This window comes from Abramis brama (assembly GCF_963993115.1).
Source record: "Abramis brama genome assembly, chromosome: 17".
In the NCBI taxonomy this organism is placed as follows: Eukaryota; Metazoa; Chordata; class Actinopteri; order Cypriniformes; family Leuciscidae; genus Abramis; species Abramis brama.
The window spans coordinates 7,297,036-7,323,569 of NC_139979.1; the positions used below are offsets into that span (position 1 = coordinate 7,297,036).

A 26,534-nucleotide genomic window follows, 5' to 3' on the forward strand; every position below is an offset into this window, starting at 1 on the left:
AACCGTGAGACTTTTATTTTGAAGCAGTTGACCAGTACGCAGCCATTTAGCCCTCAGCGCTGGGCGGAGCGACCAATGAGCTCCCCTCGTGACACCCACGTGATTTGTAAACAGGAAGTGTCTGATCTGTACTGCAGAGGGTGAGTGACCAGAATCTAAAATCAAAAAAACATAATTCAGTCATATAAACGTATAAATGTGGATTTGGCTATTACAGTGCATCACTTTATAGTTAACCATATTTAGTGCGTTCATGCCGTTTGAGCGCAGATTGAGAAATAAACAGTAGATTGTTATTGAAATATGTTATGGGGAAAATAATTTGAGGTTAGAATTATGTAAAATCACCGTAATCTGTAATGAAAGCAGTCATTTAAGTGGTTAGTATGGAAAAGTAATGTTTTTTTTTTTTTATTGAATGTCATCAGATCTGGCCATCACTGAGGAGAGACTGAATGATCAGAGAACAGATCTGCTGTTTTCTTCCTCATCATGGTGGATTTTCTGGCAGAGAACAACCTGTGTGGTCAGGCCATCCTGAGGATTGTGTCCAGAGGAAACGCCATCATAGCAGAATTACTGAGACTGTCAGACTTCATTCCTGCAGTTTTCAGACTCAAAGACAAGAGTGACCAGCAGAAATATGGAGACATAATCTGTGATTTCGGCTACTTTAAGGTACTCTCATTGTCATCTGTAATTATGTCATCATAAATGAATTGGATCTGATCTTTCCAAGATGCTCAGAAAGATTTGCAGTAAGCAGCTGGTTCTGATGTGAATCTGTGTGTTCTAGGGTCAGGAGTATTATGAGGGTAAACTAGAAGCAAAGCCGGAGCTGCAGGATTTGGATGAGGAGTTTCGGGAAAACAACATAGAAATATTGACGCGGTTCTACCTGGCCTTTGAGAGTGTCCATAAATATGTTGTCGACTTGATAAGGTGTGTTGCTTTCAAACGCAACGTATCTGAAATAGTGAACATTTTTAGCAAAAAGAGGGGAAAATTCAACAAGCAAATCAGCACCATTAGTTTTGCTGGAGCAAATATACATTTATTTATTTGACATAATTTAGTTGATTTCTCTCCAAATCAAATCTTATTATTATTATTTATTCAATTTAAAGAAATGTATTGCTTCCTCTGAAGGTACTTGGATGATCTCAATGAAGGGGTCTACATTCAACAAACACTGGAAACTGTTTTACTGAATGAAGATGGGAAACAGCTCCTGGTAAATTTCTGACTCACTAAATATAAAACAAAAAGGAGTTAATGGAGTAAATCAGTAATGCATGTGATTTCTGTCAGTGTGAGGCTCTGTACCTGTATGGAGTCATGTTACTGGTCATTGATCAGAAGATGGAGGGGGAGGTGAGAGAAAGGATGCTGGTGTCCTACTACAGATACAGGTAAGACAATATCTTGCCTTGCACTCTTGCATTTTTTAGAGTTTTTTTTTTTACTCAAGTCATCTGAAAGCAGCTCAGATGAGATGATTTATCTCATCAAATGGACAAACACGTCCAGGTGCTACTGAATGAACACATTAAACACTATTTCTCATTTGCCCAGCGCTGCCCGCTCCTCGGGCGACTCCAACCTGGATGACATCTGCAAGCTCTTGCGCAGCACGGGATACTCCAGTCACCCGGGAGCCAAACGGCCACCCAACTACCCCGAGAGCTACTTCCAGAGAGTTCCCATAAGCACCACCTTCATCAGTATGGTGATCGGCCGCCTCCGCTCTGACGACATTTACAACCAGGCAAGACAGTGGTGTGATTTAAACTGAGGGAGCTAGGGGCTCCTCGGGAAAGTTCAGAAAAAATGGTGTAAAAAAAAACAAAACAGTAAAGTAAAATAGCACTAATAAATTGTAAAATAAATTAGATTGTTTAATAATTTTATTCTATTGACATACAAACAAAAAATTAATTAGTAAGGTTCAGATAAAACATTTTTTTAAACATACAGAAAAATGAATGATAAAATAAGTTTGATAATGTAAAATTATTTTATTCTTTTGACTGATAAAATTCAATAAAGTTACTTAATCTAAAAGTTAAAAGAAAAAAAGTGCAAAAAAACAATTATTAATAATAAAATAAGTTTGAAAATAATAACTATTTAATTGTATTGACAAATGTTCAGAGGAAAGGTGTAAAAACATTTATGTGTGTGTGTGTAATAAAATAAGTTTGATAATGATTTTTTTATTTCTATTGACATCAAATGCAAAAATAGATACATAAATAAATACATACATATATAAAATAATATAAAATTAAATACATTTGATAATGACAAATTATTTCAATATTTTGACAGATAAAATACAAAAACTTTATAGAAAGTATATTTTCTAGTTAATACATTTTGCATTTTTCTCTACATTTGTCTTCTTTATGCATAAAAATGCTGGCTTATATTTATATTTTTGGAAGGAGGTCCCGCACATATCGGGGTCTTTGGGATCAGTATGTTTGAAAACCCCTCATTTAGGCAGATAACTCATGTTTAATCATGCTTCATGTTATGTGCAATGTTTCATCTGTTCTAGGTCTCTGCGTATCCTCTGCCGGAGCACCGGAGTACAGCGCTGGCCACACAGGCCGCCATGCTGTGTGTCTGCTTATATTTCACCCCCTCCATCCTGCAAACACAACAAGCCAAGATGAGAGAGATCGTGGACAAATACTTCCCTGACAACTGGGTGAGAAGACTTTATGAAAGGGATAGTTCACCCAAAAATGAATTACTAGCAAGGATGCTTGAGCTTCCATTTACCACTACTGATGTTATGAAAATGTTATATGCGTGATATGTTTATATTGCAATATCGACCTTAAATCTTCAGGTTATAAGCATATACATGGGGATCACTGTGAACTTGGTGGAAGCGTGGGAACCATATAAAGCTGCTAAAATAGCCCTGAACTACACGCTGGAGACAGCCAACATCAGAGAACAGGTACAGTCACCTGTGTTGTTCCCGTTCACACACATGTTCGGTCTAAACCAGAGTCACTCTGGGCTCACACACAGTTCTCTCGTCTCAGGCCGGTCGATACGCTGCCAGTGTGGAGAGTTTGCGGCCGCAGGTGCAGCAGTTGTTGAAGGAGGGATTCCTGAGAGAAGAAATCGTCCTGGACAACATTCCCAAACTGCTCAACTGCCTCCGTGACTGTAACGTTGCCATCCGCTGGCTGATGCTGCACACTGCAGAGTCCGGTGAGGCCAATAAAGCCAACAACCCAGCACTTCTCAACCTTTTTGACTAAGACACCCACATTTTCAAAGACCAGATATTTTTGGTGCTTCTGCTGTAATGACAAAATATTTTTTAACCTTTTTTATTTACAGAAACTAGTAGTGTCAATATATTTAAAGAAATAAATAATTATATAATTATATATTTTTATTATACACTGCCTGGGCAAAAAATTTCACTGTTTGGATTTAAATAGGCAAATTAAGAGTCTATGATTGGATCATCATTGCAGTGATTATTATGTTTCTAGCATGTTATATGTTTGGCAACAGTTCTTCTAACCCTAATTGATGGAGTGTGTAGCTTTTCATTTCTTAAACAACCATGTAGGAAGACGTATCATGGCCATATTCCATGATGAAATTGTCAAGATTCATCAGGCTCAAATTATGAAAGAATGGTTGGGAGGAGCATGAAGAATCATTTTCACACATGAATTGGCACCTCTGAGTCCAGACCTTAAATTCATTGAGAGTCTTTGGGATGTGCTGGAGGAGACTTTACAGAGTGCTGGACTCTTGTGTTTCAATACAAGATCTTGACCAAAAATTGATTCTCTTGATTGAAATAACTGCCCGACTTTTTTGGGCCGGGCAGTGTATTTAATAATTCTAGATAATTAAAAGAAGTATATTCCACAATTCTGGAAGTTTCATTGACATTGACATTGGACATGACATTTCCAGGTTTAGAAATTACACTTGTAATAACAGGCTTGCTTAACTCTTTCACCACCAGCAGTTAAAAAAATAATAATTTTGACAAAAATTTCATAGCCCCCAGAATATTTTGCTGTATGAATATCTGAAAATGCAATATATCAAAAGAAAGAACAGAGCCTCTGCTTTTAAACAAACAAACAAACAAAAAAACGTTTTATTCTAGCTTCATGCATTCTTTTTTTATCACACTTGAATGTGGGTAAGTTTCGTAAAAAGTATTTTTTCAAAGACTATAATGTACATAAGCAATGCTTTTATGGCTTGTTTCTGCTGCTTTTTTGCCTGTGTTTTGATCTGGATATTCTCTACTCCTTCAGAAGATGCATAATAGCGCCCCCTAACGTACACGGAAAGCCGGAAAATTCCGTCAATGGCGAGTAATCGTTGTCTCATAAATGACGAAAAATTTCGTCAATGGCGAGGAAAGAGTTAAATATCCAGGTCTTTCAAAACCATAGGAATTCTGGTGCTTAAATAAAAATGACAGTTGTTGAGGGAGTGAATTGTGGGGAGGGCCCCCATGAGGGTCCTAGACCCCTGACTAAGAACCATTGGTTTAAATGTTTTGAGCTTTGATTACTGAATCTATTTGAAAGGAATTATACCTTTGTAGAGTTTGCTGGTCGATATAATGCATTAAAATGCTTTTATGAGTAATTGTTGTTGTTTTTTTTTGTTTTTTGTTAAAGCTTATGATCCAAACAACAAGAGACTGCGTCAGATCAAAGAGCAAATTATCAATGACTCCAAATACAATCCCAAAATCCTGTTTCAACTGCTGCTGGACACGGCCCAGTTTGAGTTCATACTCAAAGAGGTAACTCGAAATAATCTGAAAGATGTGCCTCAGCTCAAACGTCACTGTTCCTTATTTTGTTGGTTTAGAAGTCTTGTTTCTTTTTATTTTTTTATTTGATCTGTAACCTAAGACAAAAAGGTAAAAATGTAATTCATCCTAGGGCATATCTACCAATCTCAGCTCAGACCTTCACCCTGTTCCGACTTATTACAATGTACAGGGTGGGCCATTTATATGGATACACCGTAATAACATGGGAATGGTTGGTGATATTAAAGTCCTGTTTGTGGCACATTAGTATATATTAGTACACACCACCCATCTTGAGGAGTTTGCCCCCTCACATATACTAATGTGCCACAAACAGGACTTTAATACCACCAACCATTCCCATGTTATTACGGTGTATCCATATAAATGGCCCACCCTGTATTTTTGTCTAGTGGACTTACAGATTTTGTGTATTTATCTGTCCATGAGGCCAATATAGCCATCCATAGTAAAGACTTTTATTAACTTTCATGCAAGATAACATTTTCTAGATGTACACTACTGTTCAAAAGTTTGCGGTCAGTAAATTATTTTTGTCTTTCTTTAGACAAATTAATGCTTTTATTTAGCAAGGACACATTAAATTGATCAAAAGTGACACTAAAGACATAATGGTAAATTTCTATTTCAAATAAATGCTGTTCTTTTTAACTCTATTCATTAAAGAATCCTGTAAAAGTCTATCACAGCTTCCACAAAAATATTAAGCAAAACTGTTCTCAACATTGATAATAATAATAGATGTTTCTTGAGCAGTAAATCAGCATATTAGAATGATTTCTGAAGGATCATGTGACACTGAAGACTGGAGTAATGATGCTGAAAATTCTGCTTTGAGATCACAGGAATAAATTACTTGTATTATATTAAATTAGAAAATAGTTATTTTAAATTGTAATAATATTTCACAATATTACTGTTTTACTGTATTTTTGATTATACAAATGCAGCCTTGGTGAGCATAAGAGACTACCGACCCCAAACTTGAATGGTACTGTATTTTGATATGGGATCTCACATAGAAGCCTCTCATTATTAATTTCTCTCGGTTTGCGTGATTTGCAGATGTTCAAACAGATGTTGGCAGAGAAGCAGCTCAAGTGGGAGAGCTATAAGAAGGAAGGATCAGAGAGAATGATGGAGCTGGCCGAGGTGTTTTCTGGGGTCAAACCTCTCACCAGGGTGGAGAAAAACGGTAAACATGCAGAACCACAACATGCAGAAGGCACTGTAGACATTATTGCTCATGCATTGATTTGTTTATCAGAGAATCTTCAGGCCTGGTTCAGAGAGATCTCCAAACAGATCGAGTCCCTGAACTACGAGGACTCGACCGCTGCTGGCAGGAAGACTGTGCAGCTCATTCAGGCTCTTGTGGAGGTACGAACACATCTGAACATGTGCTGTGATGTGATTCTCTTCAGTGATTTCACATGAAATTGTTTCTCTGGGAAGGTCCAAGAGTTTCACCAGCTGGAGTCGAACCTGCAGGTGTGTCAGTTCCTGGCGGACACACGCAAGTTCCTCCATCAGATGATCCGCACCATCAATATCAAAGAAGAGGTGCTAATCACAATGCAGATTGTGGGGGATTTGTCCTACGCCTGGCAGATCATTGACAGGTATTGGCGTTACATTGGCCTCTTTTTGTTTTCTCACACATTTAAGGTTAAAGTTCCCCAATTATGCTATTTAAAGATTTATAATTTTGTTTTGGAGGTTTGTTGCAATAGCTTTAATGCCAGAACACACCAAGCTGACTTTCGGCCATTGGGCAATGTCGGGCCGTTTTTCAGTGTCGATCAGCTTCGGGTTTTTTTGGGGGGGGTTCCGCACTGTTGGCTCTAGTCAGGGTTTTTGTGCCGATTCACCATGTTGAATCGGCGTCTGGCCGTCGGTGAGAGAGAGAACTCTGATTGGCTGTTCAGCTTAGTTTGGTGAGTCAGTGCACGTGAATAAAAGCGAAAGTGGTGAAAGCGAGCAAAGAAGTCAAGATGGTAGTTAAAATGTTACCTAATCTTACCTGAGCATTTGAATGCACACACTTTTCATAATAACATAAGCCGACTGGAATGAAGAAATTGATCCGCGTGATTGATATTCAAAATAGTAAGCAATCACTGCTTTGTTTAAGGTTTGTATTTCTGTAGTCCTAGTTTCGGTTTCTCTTTTTGAATTACGAAAATAGACTATTGATATAGACTGATATAGACAGATCGCAGACGCAGAACACATGTGCTAGTTGACAGTTGCCTTTTTAGTCCTTTTGGTGTGTTCAAGCACAGCTTTTTGGCCGAGATGCAGACATGTGTCAGCTTTTGTCATCGCTAGTTCTTTGACGTTGGCTTGGTGTGTGCCGGGCTTTGCGTGCGACATGTCGACATGTCGACAACACGAACCAAACTCTTCCAGGCGTCAGCTACAACTACAGTATTTGAGGGCGGGTCAAAGTAGATGTTGTTTGCTGGCAGCCAATGAAGACCATGGGCTACCATTATGCAAATTTGTTACAAATCAACATAGGTTCTTGCAGAAAGTTAGACTGAAATCGATGACGACTAGTTTCAGGCGGTTCAGAATCGGTCCTTTCTTTTGATAGACAATAACTCTTTATCAGGCACTTTGATCTTTGAAAATTTAAAGACCTTTTGCATTCACAAACAACAATATCACACACTACATGAAAGGTGATATCTGAAAAAGCACAATGGTGCCACTTTAAAGTTCCTTATCCCAATGTGTTTCTCACAGCTTCACCTCAATAATGCAAGAGAGCATCAGAGCAAACCCCTCGATGGTGACCAAACTCAGAGCCACTTTTCTGAAGGTGAGTTAGACTGGCCTGGTAATGTATGACACCAGAAACATATCCACTTCTAACTGAATCTGCTCTTCATTGTGAACACGAACAGCTGGCGTCTGCGCTGGATCTGCCTCTTCTACGGATCAACCAGGTCAACAGTCCAGATCTGCTCAGCGTGTCTCAGTTTTACTCCGGGGAGCTGGTGGCTTATGTTAGAAAGGTTTGGAGAAGAAATCACTTTATTATGTCTCTGTATTTGTTCCATATCTCTTTAAACGCGTTTCATGCAAACATGCTTCCTACCAGGTACTGCAGATCATTCCAGAGAGTATGTTCACCTCGCTGGCCAAAATCATCAAACTGCAGATCCATGACATTATGGAGGTGCCCACACGTCTGGACAAAGACAAACTGAAGGACTACTCTCAACTCAGTGCCCGTTACGAGGTACGACAGATACATTTGAGTTCTTGAATGTGGCTGTAATAAGCGATAGTGTTTCCTTCGGTTGTCTTTGCCATCAAACCAGATGTGATATTATCTAGGAAGCTTACTATAAACATGCCGCCTTTGCCCTGAAAGTTATGAAATATTGACATGACATTTTAGTTAGTCAATTGTAATATTTTATTTGTTTTTTATTAAGTTTTTTTTTTTTCCACAAAACCTGTAGATTATCAGCGGTATTGTTTAATTGACCAGTCGAATAGTCTCACACATCCATAATTTATTGATAAATGTTGTATAGTATTTTTTTGATGCTGCTTTTGATTTATGCTGATTATAAAAACTATTATATTATAAATGTAGTATCTATTGTATTATTTTATTTTATATATTTGTATTTATTTTACTCTACATATGTTTATATTTTGCATTATTTTACTCTATATATTTATATGTATTATATTTTCCATTCTTCTATTTTATATATATATATATATATATATATATATATATATATAATTTTTTATTATTTATTTATTTTACTCTCTATATATTTATATTTATTATGTATTTGTATTATTTTACTCTCTATATTTATATGTATTATATTTTGTATTATTTTACTCTATATAACTAACTTGCTCAGCAAAATTCTCCACAAAATCAAGCCTGTGTAAAAACCTGGAGGTGTTTGTGTTCACATACTTAGAGTATGTTTCAGACCTGAGTCAACAGGTTGCTGTTCTTGTATAGATTTATTTTGTGTAATTATTTATAAATGATAATAAATAAAGTAACTCGATGCCGTTCTTCATTTGACAGGTGGCTAAACTCACTCATGCCATCTCAGTCTTCACTGAAGGTATTTTGATGATGAAGACCACACTTGTCGGCATTATCAAGGTACTCTAAAGATTCTCTGAATGTTACACGTTGATCATTTTTGATAGATCACAGCGTTTTCTTTTTGCACTGATGCAGACCATAAATTTGCATTAAGAATTACAGGTAATAGGGTGGATTTTTTTATTATTTCTCCTTATTTCTATGTTTATGGAGTATTACACATTTTTATACGTTTACACCATGAGAGCTCGGAAACCATGAAATCACGTCTGTTTCAGGTGGATCCGAAGCAGCTTCTGGAGGACGGGATCAGGAAAGAGCTGGTCAAACGTGTCGCTTACGCTCTGCACAAAGGCCTCATCTTCAACCCCAAAGCCAAAGTGAGCAAACCTTCATCTTGCCCTGCTAAACAATTATATTTCTGTCATTTGTGTTTTAGAACATCATATTGTTTCTCTTTCAGCCCAGTGAGCTGATGCCAAAGCTGAAGGAAATGGCCGCCACCATGGATGGGTTTTATCGCTCATTTGAATATATTCAGGATTACGTGAGCATCTACGGACTGAAGATCTGGCAGGAGGAAGTGTCTCGTATCATCAACTACAACGTAGAGCAGGAGTGTAACAGTTTCCTCAGGACGAAGGTCTTGGTCTTTCTAGCGTCTTATTCATATCGAGCTTCTTTTAAACTTCAGATTTTGTTGTTCATTGGTAGCTTATACTTCTAGTGTTGATTTAAAGAGGTTCTTTTCAGATCCAAGACTGGCAAAGCGTCTACCAGTCCACCCACATTCCCATTCCTAAGTATCCGTCTGTTGATGAATCCGCCACGTTTATTGGACGCCTTTGCAGGGAAATCCTGAGGATCACGGATCCAAAGTAAGTCGGCGCAAAAGTGATTATTTCAAACTTTTGATGCTTTGACGGCCAGATGCCAAAAGTCTGGAGAAATGTCATGTTCCTCGTCTTTATTCCTCTCAGAATGACGTGTTACATTGACCAGCTGAACACTTGGTACGATTTGAGGACGCATCACGAAGTGACCAACAACCGACTCTTCTCTGAGATTCAAGACACGCTGGGGACCTTCGGCCTGAACGGACTCGACCGACTCTTGTGTTTCATGATCGTGAAGGAACTGCAGGTGAAACTTGTGTTCAATTTCTACTGAAATGCAATGATTTGAACGAATCAAATCAAGTCGAATTGCATAAAAATGTACGATTTCAAGGTATATTGAAATATATAACGTGTGCTGCGCGCTTTCCTCTCAATAACATTATAAACACAACAAAAATGACAACGGTGAGAAAACAGCACTTAAGAAAGCATCTGATTGTAGTGATGTGGATATGTTTGCACAGGCTCTGCAATTCACATCAGTCACGGCACATTTATTAATACAGTATTTTATACAATAGATTGTTTAAAAGATACAAGACATGAAAAAATAGTGTCAGTGTCTCTTTCCATTAGAATTACAACTTCAGTTTTTACTATAAAGCAGCTCTCCAGTGTGTTCAATGGTAGTTCAAAGGGTTTTCTGGAAAGAAAATGTTGAACTCCTGAGACGAACACTAAACGAACTTCATTTTGGCCTTTTTTTTTTTCTTTTTTTTTTAAATGACGTCACACAAGTTTGTTCGTTCTTCAATTTCGCTTGAAGTGTATCAGGGCCTTAAAAGGGTTAGTTCACCCAAAAATGAAAATGATCTCATAATTTACTCTCTCTCAAGCCTTCTTAGGTGTATATGACTTTCTTCTTTCAGCCAAACACAATTAGAGTTATATAAAAAAAAATATCCTGGCTCTTCCAAGCTTTATAATGGGAGTGAAGAGTAACTGAGTTTTTGAGGCTTCCAAGCTTCCTTTCAGAAACTGAATCATAAAAGTCGTAACTGAATCAAAAAGCCAACTGAATCAAAGTCAATCAATGTCTGTACAAATAATTATATAAATATTTAGTGAATACCTTGAAATCCCCTCATCACAATAAATTTCATCTAAATAATAATAATAATATAAACAATACTAAAAAATAATAAAAAATCTGTCTTTGTTTCTCCTTTGCAGAATTTCCTGACAGTCCTTCAGAAGAACATCCTGAAAGACAAAGCGGTGGTTGACGTGTTTAAAGCTCTGCTGACAGCTGTCAATCCTGTCAAAGGGATTGTGGGTATGTGTGTTTGATGCACTTCCAAAATGCCCAAAGTATACTTCAGCCATCTGCTCTTCTAGAGCAGTGGTTCTCAACTCCAGTCCTCGGGACCCGTTGCTCTGCACATTTTGTCTCTCTTATCTGACACACTCAGTTTAGTTCATGGAGTCTCTCCTAACGAGCTGATGATCTGATTCAGGTGTGTTAAATAAGGGAGACATACAAAATGTGCAGAGCAGCGGGTCCCGAGGACTGGAGTTGAGAACCACTAATCTAGAGGGTCCGTGCACACTATCTGCGTGCAGGGTGCACTTGTTTGGAATGGCGCACTTGAAAACAAAGTCCACTAGATAGTGCGCACGTGTCGGACGCATCTTCCCGTGCTCACAACCAAAGGAGTATGCTTTAAAATGCCTGTGTGCGTGAGACGGAGCGGAACGTGGAAAATGAAGTATACCCGGGCCTTAAGCCTGACACTTATTCCCACAGTCATGTTCTTAATATATTTATCTTTCTGCATCAATATTCAGCAAATGCAAGCAAAGTTTACGCCAACGCTGTGGCCAAAACCCAGAAGATTTGGGCGTCTTATCTGGAAGCCATCATGAAGGTGTTGCTTTCTTTTTATTTCTGAGACTTCATTTTGAACATTTGTTTTTCCATCCATTATTTCTATTTGATTTTGCATATTCATGCTGAAAAACTTTCACAGGTGGGTCAGATGCAGATCTTGAGGCAGCAGATCGCCAACGAATTGAATTACTCCTGTAAATTTGACTCGAAACACCTCGCTGCGGCACTGGATAATCTGAACAAGTGGGTTGGGATGATGTTTCTTCCTTCCTTTGTACTTGGATTAGTTTTGACAACTTACAATGGAAGTGTGATCATTTTCAGGTCTCTGCTGTCCGATATCGAAGCACATTACCAGGATCCATCGCTGCCGTATCCCAAAGACGACAACACCCTGCTCTACGACATCACCGCCTATCTGGAGGCGGCCGGAATCCACAACCCACTAAACAAAGTGAGTCATGTATATGAGAAATATTCATTTCTCCATGTCAGTGATTATTTTATCAGATAGGCCCAAATGACCTGTTAACATCAACCACCATTTTGTTGTATTTATTAATTTGATACTTTCAGATCTACATCACGACGAAGCGTCTGCCTTATTTTCCCATTGTGAACTTCCTGTTCCTCATCGCACAGTTGCCAAAAATGCAGTACAATAAAACCCAAGGTCTGTAACTGTTTTTTTTTTTTTTTTTTCATCTGTTCAAAAGTTTGGGGTCCGTAAGATTTTTTTATGTTTTTGAAAGAATTTTTTTCTCTTATGCTATTCTTTTTTTCACTATTCTTTGTTTTCTTTCTAAGTTCTTTCTAAGTTCAAAGGAACAGCATTTGAAATTATTTAAAATGGTAAAATGTCACTTATGATCAATCAAATTATTCATTTCTTTCTTAAAAAAAAAAAAAAATCGTACTGAACCCAGACTTTTGAACGTAGTGTATGTAAATGTAAAGCCTCCAGCTCCTCCTGGTGTGGGTTTGATCTGTGTTTGGGCTGGTTCCACAGGGATGACGTGCAGGAAGGCTGCAGATCCCGTGGATTGGGCTCCTCTGGTCCTGGGTCTCCTGACGCTGCTCAAACAGTTTCACTCCAGATACACAGAACAGTTCCTGGCTCTGATTGGACAGTTTATTCGCTCCATAATGGAGCAGTGCACCAGGTACCTCTCTTCACTATGTGACGATAGAAGGGTGAATCTCACCAGAGAATGTCCAGAAAAATATGAAATTATATTTTGTATTGAATAAAATAAAGACTATTTTAGGACTATTAAGATTTTGGTAACACTTTAGTTTAAGGTCCAATTCTCACTATTAACTAGTTGCTTATTAGCATGCATATTACTAGGATATTGGCTGTTTATTAGTACTTAGAAAGCACAAATTAATGCTTTATTCTGCATGACCATATTCTACATCCCTTAATCCTACCCAATAACTGAACTGAACAACCACCTTACTAATTGTTAATAAGCAATAATTATAAGTTTGAGGCAAAAGTCATAGTTAATAGTTAGTTAATAGTGAGAATTGGACCCTAATCTAAAATGTGATCAAGATTTTTTGATTACACTTTATATTACACCTTAACCCACCCTTAAACCTACCCATACCACCAAACTTGTCCCTAACCTTACCCGTATCCCAGCTCAATAGCAGCAAAAGTGTTTTGCTATACAACATGAACACAATTAAGTACATTGTACTTATTTTTTTGATGTAATAGTTAAATACACCTAAAGATAGATAGTTTAAAATTATACAAAATATAGTACAGTTATAACGTAATCATTAATATATTTATTTTAAAATAATATAAAATATGAGAATTAGTTTTTTGCATTATGGTATTAAAAATATGCTTAAATGGGCAAGTTATATAGAGTAAAACGATATAAAAATAATAAATATAGATAGATAGATAGATGGTAAAATAAATATATTAATTATTACATTATAACTGTACTATATTTTGTATTATTTTACACTATATTTATTATTTTTGTATCGTACTATCTGGCATTACAGTAATTTGCTTTTTTAGCGTATTATGGTGTTAAAAATATGCTTAATTTTCATAAAAATGTGATATTGATATTCATTTAAAGCAAGGTATAATTTATTCTTTTGATTTTAGAGTGGAATCTGCAGGTTTTGAGGGGAGAAGCTTTTTTAAATAAATGCTGTACTTTTCGGCATCATAGCAACAGAAGTGTCTAACAGCGTCTGTTCCCTACAGTCAGAAGATTCCAGACATGCCTTCAGATGTAGTCGGAGCATTAATGTTTCTGGAGGACTATGTGCGTTACACTAAACTGCCCAGAAAGGTAGGAAATATTGGCATATTGCCATGAGATGTTGTATTCATTTTCTTTAAAGACACAAATATTGCACATCATAAATCATGAGTAATAGTTATAGTTTTGGTTTTCTCCCCTTTTCAGGTGGCAGAGGCTCATGTGCCGAGTTTCATTTTCGATGAATTCAGGACTGTGCTGTAAACATGCCTCTCATAATGTCAAATCATATTTGATATCATTCATCTTTCTCTTAAAGCACTAATGAAATTGAGTAATTAGCATTTTTAACATTTCGATTTTTAAACATGTTGATCTTTTGTAGCTGTTACTGACCAGATGTCTGTCTGCTGGTGTAATACATGCCATATGTGTATGTTTTGATACAACTTTTTAGCACACTTTCGAAGAATGAATCACTTTAACTCACAGCCTCTCATGATTTATTGCTTTTATAAAATGATGGCAACATCAACCTCATATGATTTTCCTTTTTTTGCGAATATCCTTGGCTCACCTTATCAGAATTTAGACTCAGAATTATTCTTTTGAGGTACTAAAACTTAAGGGGTATTAAACTGTAGCTTTTTTTTTTTTGTACACAACACAGGAGACATGATTTGAATGAAAGTTTTACTTTTATCTTAAATATATTACAATACTGAATGGATACTGTATGAAAAAAAGAGCTTTTATCGTTTTAATTATCAGTCTATGTACAGCACACAATGAAAGAAAATGATAGCCATGAAGAATCTATGAATACCAACACTGTGTACACGGTCAGGAACAGAAGAGAAACAACAGGGTGTGACAACGGCTGACTTGATAAAGACGTTACAGCGGAAAAACAACAAAGTTAACGCGGTCCTGGATTCCATTATGTGTGTGGGTGTTCTGCTTGTGTTTAATATGATTTGCCTTAAATACATTCATTGATATTTTGGTTGTGTCCTTCAATCAGGGATCAATGCGCTGAGATGCCTGATGCATTGATTATGACAATTGGCATCAGACTCGGGTTCGACTGATGTTTAATTCCAGTACGAATGTGCATTTGTTTCTGACAGGTCAGGGTCACAGTGAGCAGAGTATTGCTTCAGATGGTTATTACAAACGATAAGAAACTACATTAAATTATTGTCAACTGAATGTTCTTTGTGTGAGTTTAGTCCTGATGGTTACATATAATGTAATTTTGCACGGAAACTGCAAATACAATCACACGGAAACAGGACAAGCGTCCCACGACGTGTACAAAGGCGACCTGAAATGAAATAAAACCTTAATTTGCACAAAAACCTATCGCGGCATTAATCATTCTAAAGCACTTAATCGTTGTTGGGGTTAAATATGTACATACTAATACTGGGGAGGAGGGAAAGACTTTACAAATTTACCTTAAAAATACTTCATATGCATCATGGCGGTGTTACGGGACGTTATTCGTGGATTACAGGCAGAGTGCAAAAATCAGTGCCGACAGGTCGACCGCACAGCAGACTATGTACAAATGAAAACTGCCATTAATAATACAATACTGACCAGAAGTAGGCAATCGATCAAGACCGAGTGGTCACGTGACCAGAGAGAGTGTGTAGAAGAGTGTCATGCTGTAAACAAACATCTACCAAAGAATCTGAAAACTGATTATGGGTTCACAACAGCTAGTCTACATAAATGCTATTCAGGGAGAATGTTTAAAACAAATCTCAACATTGATTCCTCCATAAATCTCATTAATTCATCAAAGGAAATATGTTTAGTCTTACATTCACACATCGCCAGGTTTTTTGTTGTTGATAAAATTAGTTTCAGTCACTTGTGTAGCCCGTGACAGCCATTTATTTCATCTGTGATTCTGAATTAGACATTAATTCCGACGTTCGTTCTATCCACCTAATTTTTTCAACACAGAAATATTTTTTTAAGGATTTAATTAAAAATAAAAAAAAATTTGGTGAATGTGCGAGACGGCCGAATCATCATCGGGTAAACAAGAATAACTAAGTGTGCAGTTAACTGTAAAACTATTTGCACTGCAAACAAGTGTTTACGAGAATGAATTAAAAATAAAATGATAACAAATACCAGTTTGCCATATGAAGCAGCATAACGGACTACCAGCGAACAGGGAATGTTCTCTGTAAATGATTTTGAAAACTTGACATTTTGAACATTCAGAAATAATGTTTTCATAGCTTAATAGGATCATAAGCAAAACATTTTGTTAGCTGTGCTGTTTTTGTTAAAAGATCTGGAAGCAGTTGAGACCGGATTGCACCAAGGCCATTTCTGCTTGCACATTCAAGTTTTCATTTTTCCTATTACATAAAAAATAAGGTGGATAGGTGATACGCAAATCTGTTCCTGTCGTTTTTATGAATGCAGCATGTATCACAAAGAAGCCAAGTTCCCAAAACAATCAGCTAAAATCACATTCCTTACGCTTACGAGAGAATTAATATATAACATGGGAGGATGACAATGAGTAAATGAAAGAATTACATTCGGTTGTGAATATGAGGGAAAATAAACGCATTTGAAACACCAACAGGGACAAACTAAGGCCTCTTGCGCGTTACAAAACAGAAGCTCATGGTCCTTTGCACATTTCATTTTCTCTTGTGTTGTTATGCTAGCACTTTACAACTACATCTGTTACGAACTCAAATTTGATTTTCTAAATGTATGTTGTTGATCTTATTGTGAATGATTCCTCCATGCATGTTTCATTTTTAAATAATTTTTGACTAATGTTTAAAATGTCATAACTCCATCTTTGACAGACTTCTCTCTGGTGACGTAAGCCAGACTTTCCCAATCATTTAGTCTGCTTAAACCCCGCCCCTTTCTTACAATTGAGTGCAAGCTCACGTTCAGATCTGCCTCCATCCAATCAGCAACCGATCGATAGAACCAAGTTCTCGCCCTACAGTTTTCTTTTTCTGTAATCTATTACGCTCGGATATATGTCAAAATGCGGAACAAAAGATCTGTCGCTATTTCCGCTTCATCACGACTTTAAAAATTTTCATAGCACCTTCAACAACCCCATCTGAAGTAGAAGTGCTCACTTTACAAGAGCGCTATGATCTGGGACGGATACAGAAAACATGAAACGGCGCTTCTGTCTTGTAGCGTGCACTAGGCTTGGGATGGATTCTGTAAATTTAGCAAGACGATCACAGGACAGACACTCTAAAGCAGAAGAAAAGTTCTGCCACGCTCTCCACAACCAAACATTAAAACCGAAAAATACTACAATCTCACATTTCACTCTGAATTATATGACATATGTACAAAATTCTCTGAGAAAAGGTGACCATATGAACGGGGCCGGATGATGTTCTGGTGATGCGGACATGGGGGGGACGTTTCAAACGTGATTGAATCTTACCAGCCTACGGAGCTGTCCTTCGATACATGCGGCACCCTTGAGTGAAAGATCTAAAATCATTTGTACATCGTTACACTACAAGGAATCGAATCGATAAACATGTTTTCTCATGCATACAGCAGTAGGTTCTACAGTGGCAGCGTGCGTTCAAAACAATAGTTTACTTCCTGCTCCTGCATGAGCTTCTTGCACCTGGGGCAACAAGGGCACCAATCACAAGACAGCATGTGTTTGGAGGCGGGCCAGGCGGTGTGTGGGCGGGGTCACGAGAGGGGGCAGGGTTTAATGAGGGCACGAGTGGCTGCTGTTGTCTCTGTTGTTTGCCATTCTGGGTTTGTATCGTGATGAAATCATGTTCCTGAGTCCTGTTTGTGAATGACAGCAGGAATATGATCCTGATGCCGCACTCCTCAACATCCAGGGTAAGACGGCTCCATGCCACAAATACTGAACAGACATCGGAGGAGACCACGCCCAATTCTTCCATTCACTAGTCCCTTGTTTCTCCATTTGAATTCCTTATTTTCTTACTGGTTTCATTTTCTCATTCATACAAAAGCAGAGGAAAATCCTTACGGAGTTTTGCAGACCAGTTTCGAGGAGTTCTTTTATATTGACGTTTCCCACAGCTGAAACAAACAGACAAAAGACAAAATGAACACATGCTAGTAAATTTGACTCATTATTTAACAAAACAACTATTCATATACTTTTCAGAACGAATTCAATTTGTTATACACACAATTGAAGTATTAAGGTTTTTTAGCTATTAGGTCATCTATATTCTAGTGTACATGTGTCAAACTCTGCTCCTGGAGGGCCACTGTCCTGCCCTCCAAAACACCTGCCTGGAAGTTTCTAGTAAACCTGAAGACCATGGCTGCGTCTGAAATCGCATACTCTCTTGAGTAGGTACTTATTTTGAATAAGTAATTACTACACGACTGCTAAAAAAAGTATGTTCTATAAAGTATGAGTGTGTGTAGTATGAATGTAATCTGGACATATTACATTCGCCATGTTGTCATTATCATGTGGCCTACCAGCGTCAGTTACTGTATGTCACTTCACTGCCATTCATAAATCCTCTCCCGTGGCCTCATGGGATAGTAAAGTGTCCATTGTATGCACACTTCAGAATCTCGCTGGAAGTAGTAGGTCATCCGGGTACTTTTTGCCTATTCTTTTGTGAGTACTACTATATAGTAGGGAAGTATGCAATCTCGGATGCAGCCCCTTATTAGCTGATTCAGGTGTATTTAGTGAGGGTTGAAGCTAATTGTGGCCCTTAAGGAACTGAGGGTACGTTTACACGACAACGATGTACTAAAAACGGAAACGTTTTTTCTGTGTACAGATGGCGACTTTATCAAAACGATCTCCGTTCACACAGATCCAAGAAAATGAATAAAACACTATTATACATGCAAGTCAAGTAGTTGGTGATGTCACTTTGCAAAGAAAGACTATGCGCCTGCACACATAAGCATCCTTTTACTACAGTGCACATGCCTATAGACACAAATTAAATAATCTATAATTCTTTTGTCTGATTTTCATTCTAAGGATGTTAATCTTGATAATACTGTATTATTACTTTGTCTGCAGGGTGAATTTAATCTTCACAAAGCCAGAAACATTCACTGTAATCCCAATTTTAGAATGTTCTCCTCTGATATAAAGTCCCTTTTTACTTCCTTTAAGAAAATGTCAAAACCTTTTAACACAAAGACTTTGAAAACATATATCATCCTTGAGTCTGTTGTAAGGAACCTTTAATTTTTCATGATGACAAAATGTTATATTGTGTTGATTTGTGTAATTCCTATAACCACTTGTAATGATGTCTGTATGCCCCCCCCAACCCCCACCCCCCACACTTATTTATTACTGTTAATATCTGTATCCTTTCATTTTCAAAAAAAAAAAAAAAGCCTATAGACTAAACAATTAATAGGCTAGCATGTGGATGACATCACCTTTTTCACAGATTAGTGTTTTTGTAGTTTACACAGAGATGATAAGGGTGTCGTTTTCAAAAACTTGGGACTTTGAAACCCGTTTTCAAAAGTTTGCGTTTTCAGGCCACCAAAACGCTGTTGTCGTGTAAATGAACAGCCAAAACGCATAAAAAGAATTCTGTTTTTAGTTGAAAATGGAGTCGTGTAAACGGCCCCTGAGTTTGACATCTCTGTGCTAGTGTTGCTGACATGAACTTATAGCAGATATACACTTATTAAATATATGGCCACATTAAAAATTACTGTTTACCTGTTAAGCATTAAAAAAACGCAACTCAGACTGCTGAACTCCAGTCAAGCCAGTAGAGATGAAAATAGTGAGCATGCTTATTATGATTATTCTGGTAAAGTGCTAAAAGACGGCTTTTCGAGTGTTTTCATTGAGTTGATCAGGCTTCGGCAAGAACCGCTATACAATTAGATAACACCAAAGCCTGTCATTTTCTTCTTAAGAAAAAAAGACGTTCTTACATTCATTTTCATAACTTCTTTCTTAAGAAGATTTTCGTAAATCCGGCCTCTGAAGTCCTGTCAAGCCAGTCACTATGAAAAAAGTGTGCTCGCTTATTATGATTATTACCGTAAGACGGCCTTTGAGGTGTTTTTGATCAGCGAGTCTTATGCTATAACCAATATACAATCAGATAACACCAAAGCCATTTTTTGCCAAAGTAAAAATAAGATGATCCTAGGAAAATATTTGAGAACTTTTCAAAAAATTGCACTTAAGATGAATTCTTAGAAGTTTATTCTATACTTAGAATTCTAAAAAATGTCTTAAAGTGCCCCTATTTTGGATTTTTGAAAATGACCTTTCATGTAGTGTGTAACATAGCTCTGTGAATGAAAACATCTGCAAAGTTTTAAATCTGAAAGTGCACCGTATATAAAGTTATGGAGCCAGATTTGTTTTACCAACGTTTATGTTACATCAGTCATTCACGCTAGAGCTCGGCTAATGTATGCACTGTTATTGATACAGTTTCCACGTTCACCGCAATAAATTAGAAAAATACTCGGTAAATAAATAAGTACAAGTAAAATAATCGGTTTGTTGATGGACATGCACTTGTTCATGTTGATGGTGAGGAATTACAGTTGTAACATCTCATAATGTTCCTCAAACTGAGTAGCTTATCACTGAGAAACGTCCTGCTCGAGTCATCCTTGCGATGGAGGTTCGGGTTCAATAGTTCTTCCAGTGTTTCATCATCGGACTCGCGCTCGGATTGATATGGTAAAATCGACGTCATTGTTCGTTACTGTGTTTAGTTTACGGTGTAGGAAGCCTCAGGACAGCTGACGCTGTTATGGCAATGGGCGTTTTTGTTTTCGACGTGTGCTGTATGTGGTAGACCAATCACAACAGACTGAGCTGTCTGGCCAATCAGAGCAGAGTAGCTCGCGGAAAGGAGGGATTTAGAGAGATTGATTCATCTGACGTTTGAGAATCGTTGAAAATGTGGTGATGTGCAAATGTATATTATGAGAAAATGAAACAGTTTTTTTACCTTTGATGCACCTAAACCTGTTGTAGGAGACTCCAAAACAACATTAGGAAACTTTAAAATAGCATAATAGGGGCACTTTAACTTCTTTCTTACAACGTTTTTGTGAATTTAGTTTACTTGCAACTAAGTGCTTCTGTGGACAGACAATCGTAAAACCTCTAAATTTCATGCATGTGCTTCTGTAGCTTCTCTACCACATTATAGTGTAGAAAATGTAGTGTGATAGATCACTGAGAAATAAAAGAGCTAAATCATAATTCTGGGAATTGTCTAAATATTTTGATCCTGAACACCTGCAATGTGCTGAATGACGATAAAAAGAGGCTTACGTATGATAAGTCTTACCCTGGCACTCTGTCTGTTGGCCTTCCTCTCTTCATCTGGAAGGGGAGGCATGGGGTAGGGGTATCTCCGGCTGGAGGCGATGGAGCCCGTTGAAGAGGTGGGCGATTTGGCCGGTGACAGAGTCCTGTGGGATCAGAGAGATGTGACATTAGTACTGAAGTGTGTGAACTGGATAACAGCGTCAAGATCCAGAACAAACATGGAGCTGTCACCTTTGACCTCTTGAAGAGGTCAGAGGGAGTGTATCCACGGCAAGCCATCATTCAAAATCACTAACTTCATCAGTCCTTGCCACAAAAATACCCACTGGCTCTTACTGGAGAGTGAAGCTGGGCTGATAATGCAAGCACAATGCAGTGCTTTTGGGATGTTTAACGAACAAACATACCCGGCGTCATGTGGGCTTACAAACATGGCGGACATGATGAGGTGATCAGGACAGACACAAGTGATCATCATCACAGAGAACATGGCAGCCATCCGTTGATGACATCATAGAGTGCAAAAGCGACAAGTTAAGCAGCAGCCGGCATGCAGAGAGTGGACACTGAGTTTGAGAGGGACAGAACCGTGAACGAGGAATACAATACAAATTTCATACAAACACAAGAGCTTTAACTACAATCAATGAGTCTGGTTTGGTCTTTTGATGTACACACACAGATGCACAAATACAAAAACCTAAACAGAGCACCTGGGTGAATCTCATATTTCAGTCCAAAATCCAAAGAAAAAAATATGTTGAGTATTACTAATTTTAAATGATCTTTAAATGTCTTTATTTGTATTCATAATGTTCAGATAATGTCACAATGCAACAAAATCCTTAATGGGCCGTTTCTTATTTCTGTTGATTTTGGGGTGAAATCTGATCTTGGTTTTGTGATATGATCAAAGGCATGGATACTTGCATCTCATGGTTACTGATGTTTACATCAAATGATTTACTGAATAACAAATGCCTTCCGTCTCCTTTAAAGACAAGTGGTCAGTTATATGACTATATTGGGATGTATGATAGGAAGATTTCTAAGGACAAACTTTTAAGATTCATGATTACAAAACACTGGATGTACATCTTTGAAATTTTAGAAATGTTCATGCACTCCTTTAAAATGTTACATTGCAGTTAAATTTCTACTGTAGCTGTTCATGACACATTGGAATGGAAAAATACACGTTTAGAAGATCAAAAAGAAACAAATACATCAAAATGAATGGTTTTGAGAGGATCTGCCAGCGAGTGCTCTGCAAACCCTAACGCTCAGCTCTCATCTCTGAAAAATGATATTTGGTCAGGGGAAAAAACAACTGAGGAGGGAAACTGATGGATAGGGGACAGATATAATGCAGTCTGATGTTTTTGTACCTAATATAAGGTCCTTCAGTGTTTTTATTCACATCTTCTACCCATTTAGTTACATAATACTCTGATTTGACGCAAGGGGTTAAATACCTGCAGGAGGAGGATGGGGAAGGAGCAATGGTGAACAGAGAGATAGAGAGAGAGAGAGAGAGAGAGGGAAGGGAGGGGGGAGAAGATAAAGAACAGGAGAGATAGGAGAAAGAGGAGAAAGAAGGAAGTTGGTAAAAGACAGCAGCAGCACTGACATTCTTTATGGTCCAAGATGCAGGTGAGAGATCAGACAACAGCTCAGACTACAGCACCTACACAGATATCATATCAAGTTTTTTCGCTTTGGACGAAACAAAACGAAGACTCTACAAAACACAGCTGCTGTAACATCAGCATCCAATTGACCTTAGTTCACAGATTTTTTTTTTAATTTGTCATCATTTACGTATCCTCATGTTGTTGCAATCCTGTATGACTTTATTTCTTCAGTGGAACACAAAGCAAAATGTCCCTTTACATACAATTCAAGTGAACAGGGAAAGGGGCTTTTAAACAACATGCTGTTCTTTTGAAATTTCTGTTCATCAAAGAATCTTGACAAAAATAAATCACTGTTTCCACAAAAAATATTAACTGTTTACAATATTGATAATAAAAAGAAATGTTTCTTGAACACCAAATACGCATATTAGAATGATTTCTGAAAGATCATGTCTTGATCAAATAAATGCAGCCTTCGTGAGCATAAGACTTTAAACAGTAGCGTATATATTCAAATATATACAATATGTATATAATATATGCATATATTGTTGTTTGGTATCACTGACATCAACCTGGCACAGGTTGAATATGTGTATGTGCGCATTAGATTTAAGAGCTATGGCAGAGGTGAAGGTTATCAGTCAATAAAGGATTTCGATCTCTTTCTCATTTCATATGGCCATAGATGTCTTGAAATATAGTGCATTTTGGGCTACTTTGATTTTTTTTTTTTTTTTTTTTAGCTTAACAGCCCCATGTCACTGAATAGTTTAGTAAAAGCGTCAGAAAAGAGTCATTCAGGTTTGGAATGGCATGAAGATGAGTAAAGGTGAGAGAATGTTTATTTTTTGAGTGAACTATTCCTTTAAATTTAGCAGAAGAACTTTTCCACAACCATCAAGCTATTCAACGTTAAAGCACATCACAGAAGTGCAACGCCGCTTGCTAATGCATTTTTGAATGTCTTGCTTGAGTTGAGACTTGAACGAATATTACAAAATAAAGTAGTAGTATTTGTGTAGGTCAGCTGAATGTTGTTCTTTGTTTTAGTTGTGGTCAGTTTGTCACATGCGTTTGAAAAAGGAGAGTTTAAGTGCAGAAACAAGCGTCAAGCTGAACTCAGAATCTGAGTGTATATTGTGTTCATACAGATGAAGACGTGCAGGTCAGTTTCGGCTTGCTGTTCGTTCCAGAGATTAAACCAATGCACACATCAATGCACACCAAAAACAAATCAGCATTTACACCAAACACAGAACAAATTCATCTTGGACACGCTGCAGTACTGATACATGTCATAGAGTTTAAGACTCCATGCAAAGTCCAACATCCACCCTGTGTTTCCTAATCACTCATTGTACGGTAAAGAAGACATGTCTCTATTTCAATACTAAATCTCTTACTCTGTGGAGTTGGAGCGAGGACGGAACTTCTTTCCCCTGAGCTTCTTACGGGTACCTGTGATGTTTCCTGCAGTGACAGAGGAGACAAACATGTGATATGAATGCTGAGATTAATCTGAAGCAAGCTCTGTCATTTAGAGCTGATGCATTTATGGATGTGTTACCTTGCCATGAGTTGCTCCTGGGTCGTCCGTTTTCACAGACGTCAGAGATGTGCTTGGCATCTGGGATTCTTTCACTCCAAGAGTGAGACAGACCATTAGATCTTCAGACCAAAGAAGAGAGAAATTGTCTTTTAAATTCCTCAAATGCAGTTACAGAGATTAAAAGGGTTCTGTATGAGGAAAACAAATGGCTGGGACGTCACATGGGTCATTCCTACTTAGCAGTACATTTTAATGTTCCTATCGTGTATGTCTTAATATATTGGATAACATTAAACTCACGTTAAACGTTAAATCGTTAAACTCACTGTTATTAATGATAGAACTCATATAAGTTGGCTTTCTTTTATCACAATATCATAATTAAGTGAACATGGGATAATTTTTCTCATGTCTCTGGGTGCTGCAAAACTTCTAATATGGAAAACTTGGCAATATATTTTCAAATAAAAGTCAAATTCCTTAAAGACATCACCATCATCCAAGTGACATCATGAACTTCTTTAAAGTTCTCTCTTAAATTATAACTACAGTATATTCATATTCAAGTTGCAGAGCTATACTGTGAAGCAGGAATGATTTGCAAAACTGTGATGAGCAGAACAAACACACTGAGATGAGTGAGATGAGCATGAGATCATGGAGATGGCACACCATGAAGAACACTGACTTACTTACTGCCTCAGTATTAGTGGTACTAGAGCCTGATAAGACTTTGACAATAACCAAGAGAGGGACAAACAGACAGTTACAGCATTTTGAGCCAATAGCACAAACCTGCAGCGGAGAACTCATCAAGGAAGTAATAAAAACCTGGAAGTCTTCAGTAAAAATGACATCCCGTAGAAGGAACTGCACACTTTATAAACTTTAAAAAAGTCTGTGCCAAATAAAACAGGAATTATTTCATACTTTAAATAATAGAGCTCAATCAAAAGCATGAATAAAAGAAAAAAAAAACACATCTCTCTTTAGGAGATCACTTTAACCTCTCAGTTGTATATCATAGACAGTGATGAGACTAACTCCAGAACAAATGGTGACTTTGGCTCTGAGAAGTTTTAAGTCTTATGCCTAGAAATTATTTTCACAGAAACATCTGAGACAAAGTTGACACTTAAATTGAACATAATTGAAAACTCCAAGTTCAAGTCTTTTGAGCTCTCAAATTAAACTTTCCTATTTATTTTTAAAATAAACGTTCCACTATTTGTTAGCAAAGCAGGCAAAGCGATAGCGATGAAGATGAAGATGGAGATGAAGCACACCTGAAGCCGAACAGAGAGATGTTTTGGCTGATGGAGGGGATAGAGGGGGTGAAAGAGCAGGTGTTGATCTGGAAGTGAGACAGGTAAGCAGACCTCTTCTTGGAGCTGCTTCCAGAGTTCGAGCTCACGCCCTGCGGCATGTCACTGTAGAGAGAATCCGCGTCTCCTGGCTTCTTCACGTAATCACCCGGGGGCATTTGACTGACAAACAAAAAAAAGTTTGATCTGAAAACTGGGCTGGGAATATCGTCCACCAGCAAAAATATGATCACTTAGGAAAATATAAACACTACCGATCAAATGTTTGGGGTCAGTATGTTTAAAAAAAGAAAATAAATTAATACTTTTATTCAGCAAGGCTGCATTAAACTGATCAAAAGAGAGTAAAAACATTTATAATGTAACAAAAGTTTCAAATAAATCCTGTTTTGTTTTGTCATCAAAGAATCCTGAAAAACAATGCATCAGTTTCCACAAAAATATTAAGCACAGCACATCACTGATAATTATAAGAAATGTTTCTTGAGCAGCAAATCAGCATATTAAAATGATTTCTGAAGGATCATGTGACACTGAAGACTGGAGTAATGATGCTGAAAATTCAGCTATGCCATAACAGTTAGTTAAAAATATATATATTTCACAATATTACGGTTTTTGCTGTATTTCTGATCAAATAAATGCAGCCTTTGTTAACATAATAGACTTCTTTCAAAAACATAAAAAATCATATCTACCCAAACTTTTGAACGGTAGTCTGCATGCCAAAATGCAGGGTAAAGTGCTTGTTCAAATTCTTAATCCAAAAGTATGGGCATTAATAATAGCC

The 26,534-nt window shown here is 37.4% G+C and overlaps 2 protein-coding genes across 2 annotated transcripts in view; one reads left to right on the top strand and one right to left on the bottom strand.

Moving 5' to 3' along the window:
* The first annotated feature begins 90 nt into the window (after window positions 1-90).
* On the top strand, window positions 91-14,447 carry washc5 (WASH complex subunit 5). The gene is made up of 29 exons (XM_084088038.1): window positions 91-140; window positions 429-678; window positions 797-942; window positions 1,150-1,234; window positions 1,312-1,412; window positions 1,576-1,768; window positions 2,564-2,716; window positions 2,861-2,974; window positions 3,063-3,234; window positions 4,686-4,813; window positions 5,912-6,041; window positions 6,114-6,226; window positions 6,302-6,468; window positions 7,598-7,673; window positions 7,759-7,869; window positions 7,956-8,096; window positions 8,919-8,999; window positions 9,221-9,322; window positions 9,406-9,585; window positions 9,696-9,820; window positions 9,923-10,085; window positions 11,015-11,117; window positions 11,630-11,709; window positions 11,812-11,915; window positions 11,997-12,126; window positions 12,249-12,345; window positions 12,682-12,835; window positions 13,915-14,002; window positions 14,120-14,447. Exons 2-29 carry the CDS (start codon window positions 493-495, stop codon window positions 14,174-14,176), a joined length of 3,480 nt encoding a protein of 1,159 aa, XP_083944164.1. The 5' UTR covers window positions 91-140; window positions 429-492; the 3' UTR covers window positions 14,177-14,447.
* A 1,481-nt stretch (window positions 14,448-15,928) lies between these two features.
* The window catches only part of adam22 (ADAM metallopeptidase domain 22), a 59,829-nt gene continuing 49,223 nt past the window's right edge, over window positions 15,929-26,534 (bottom strand). Inside the window, 5 exon segments of the mRNA XM_084088039.1 lie at window positions 15,929-18,001; window positions 21,250-21,373; window positions 24,274-24,340; window positions 24,438-24,538; window positions 25,799-25,906. Coding sequence (XP_083944165.1) covers window positions 17,981-18,001; window positions 21,250-21,373; window positions 24,274-24,340; window positions 24,438-24,538; window positions 25,799-25,906 — 421 coding nt within the window. The 3' untranslated portion in view covers window positions 15,929-17,980.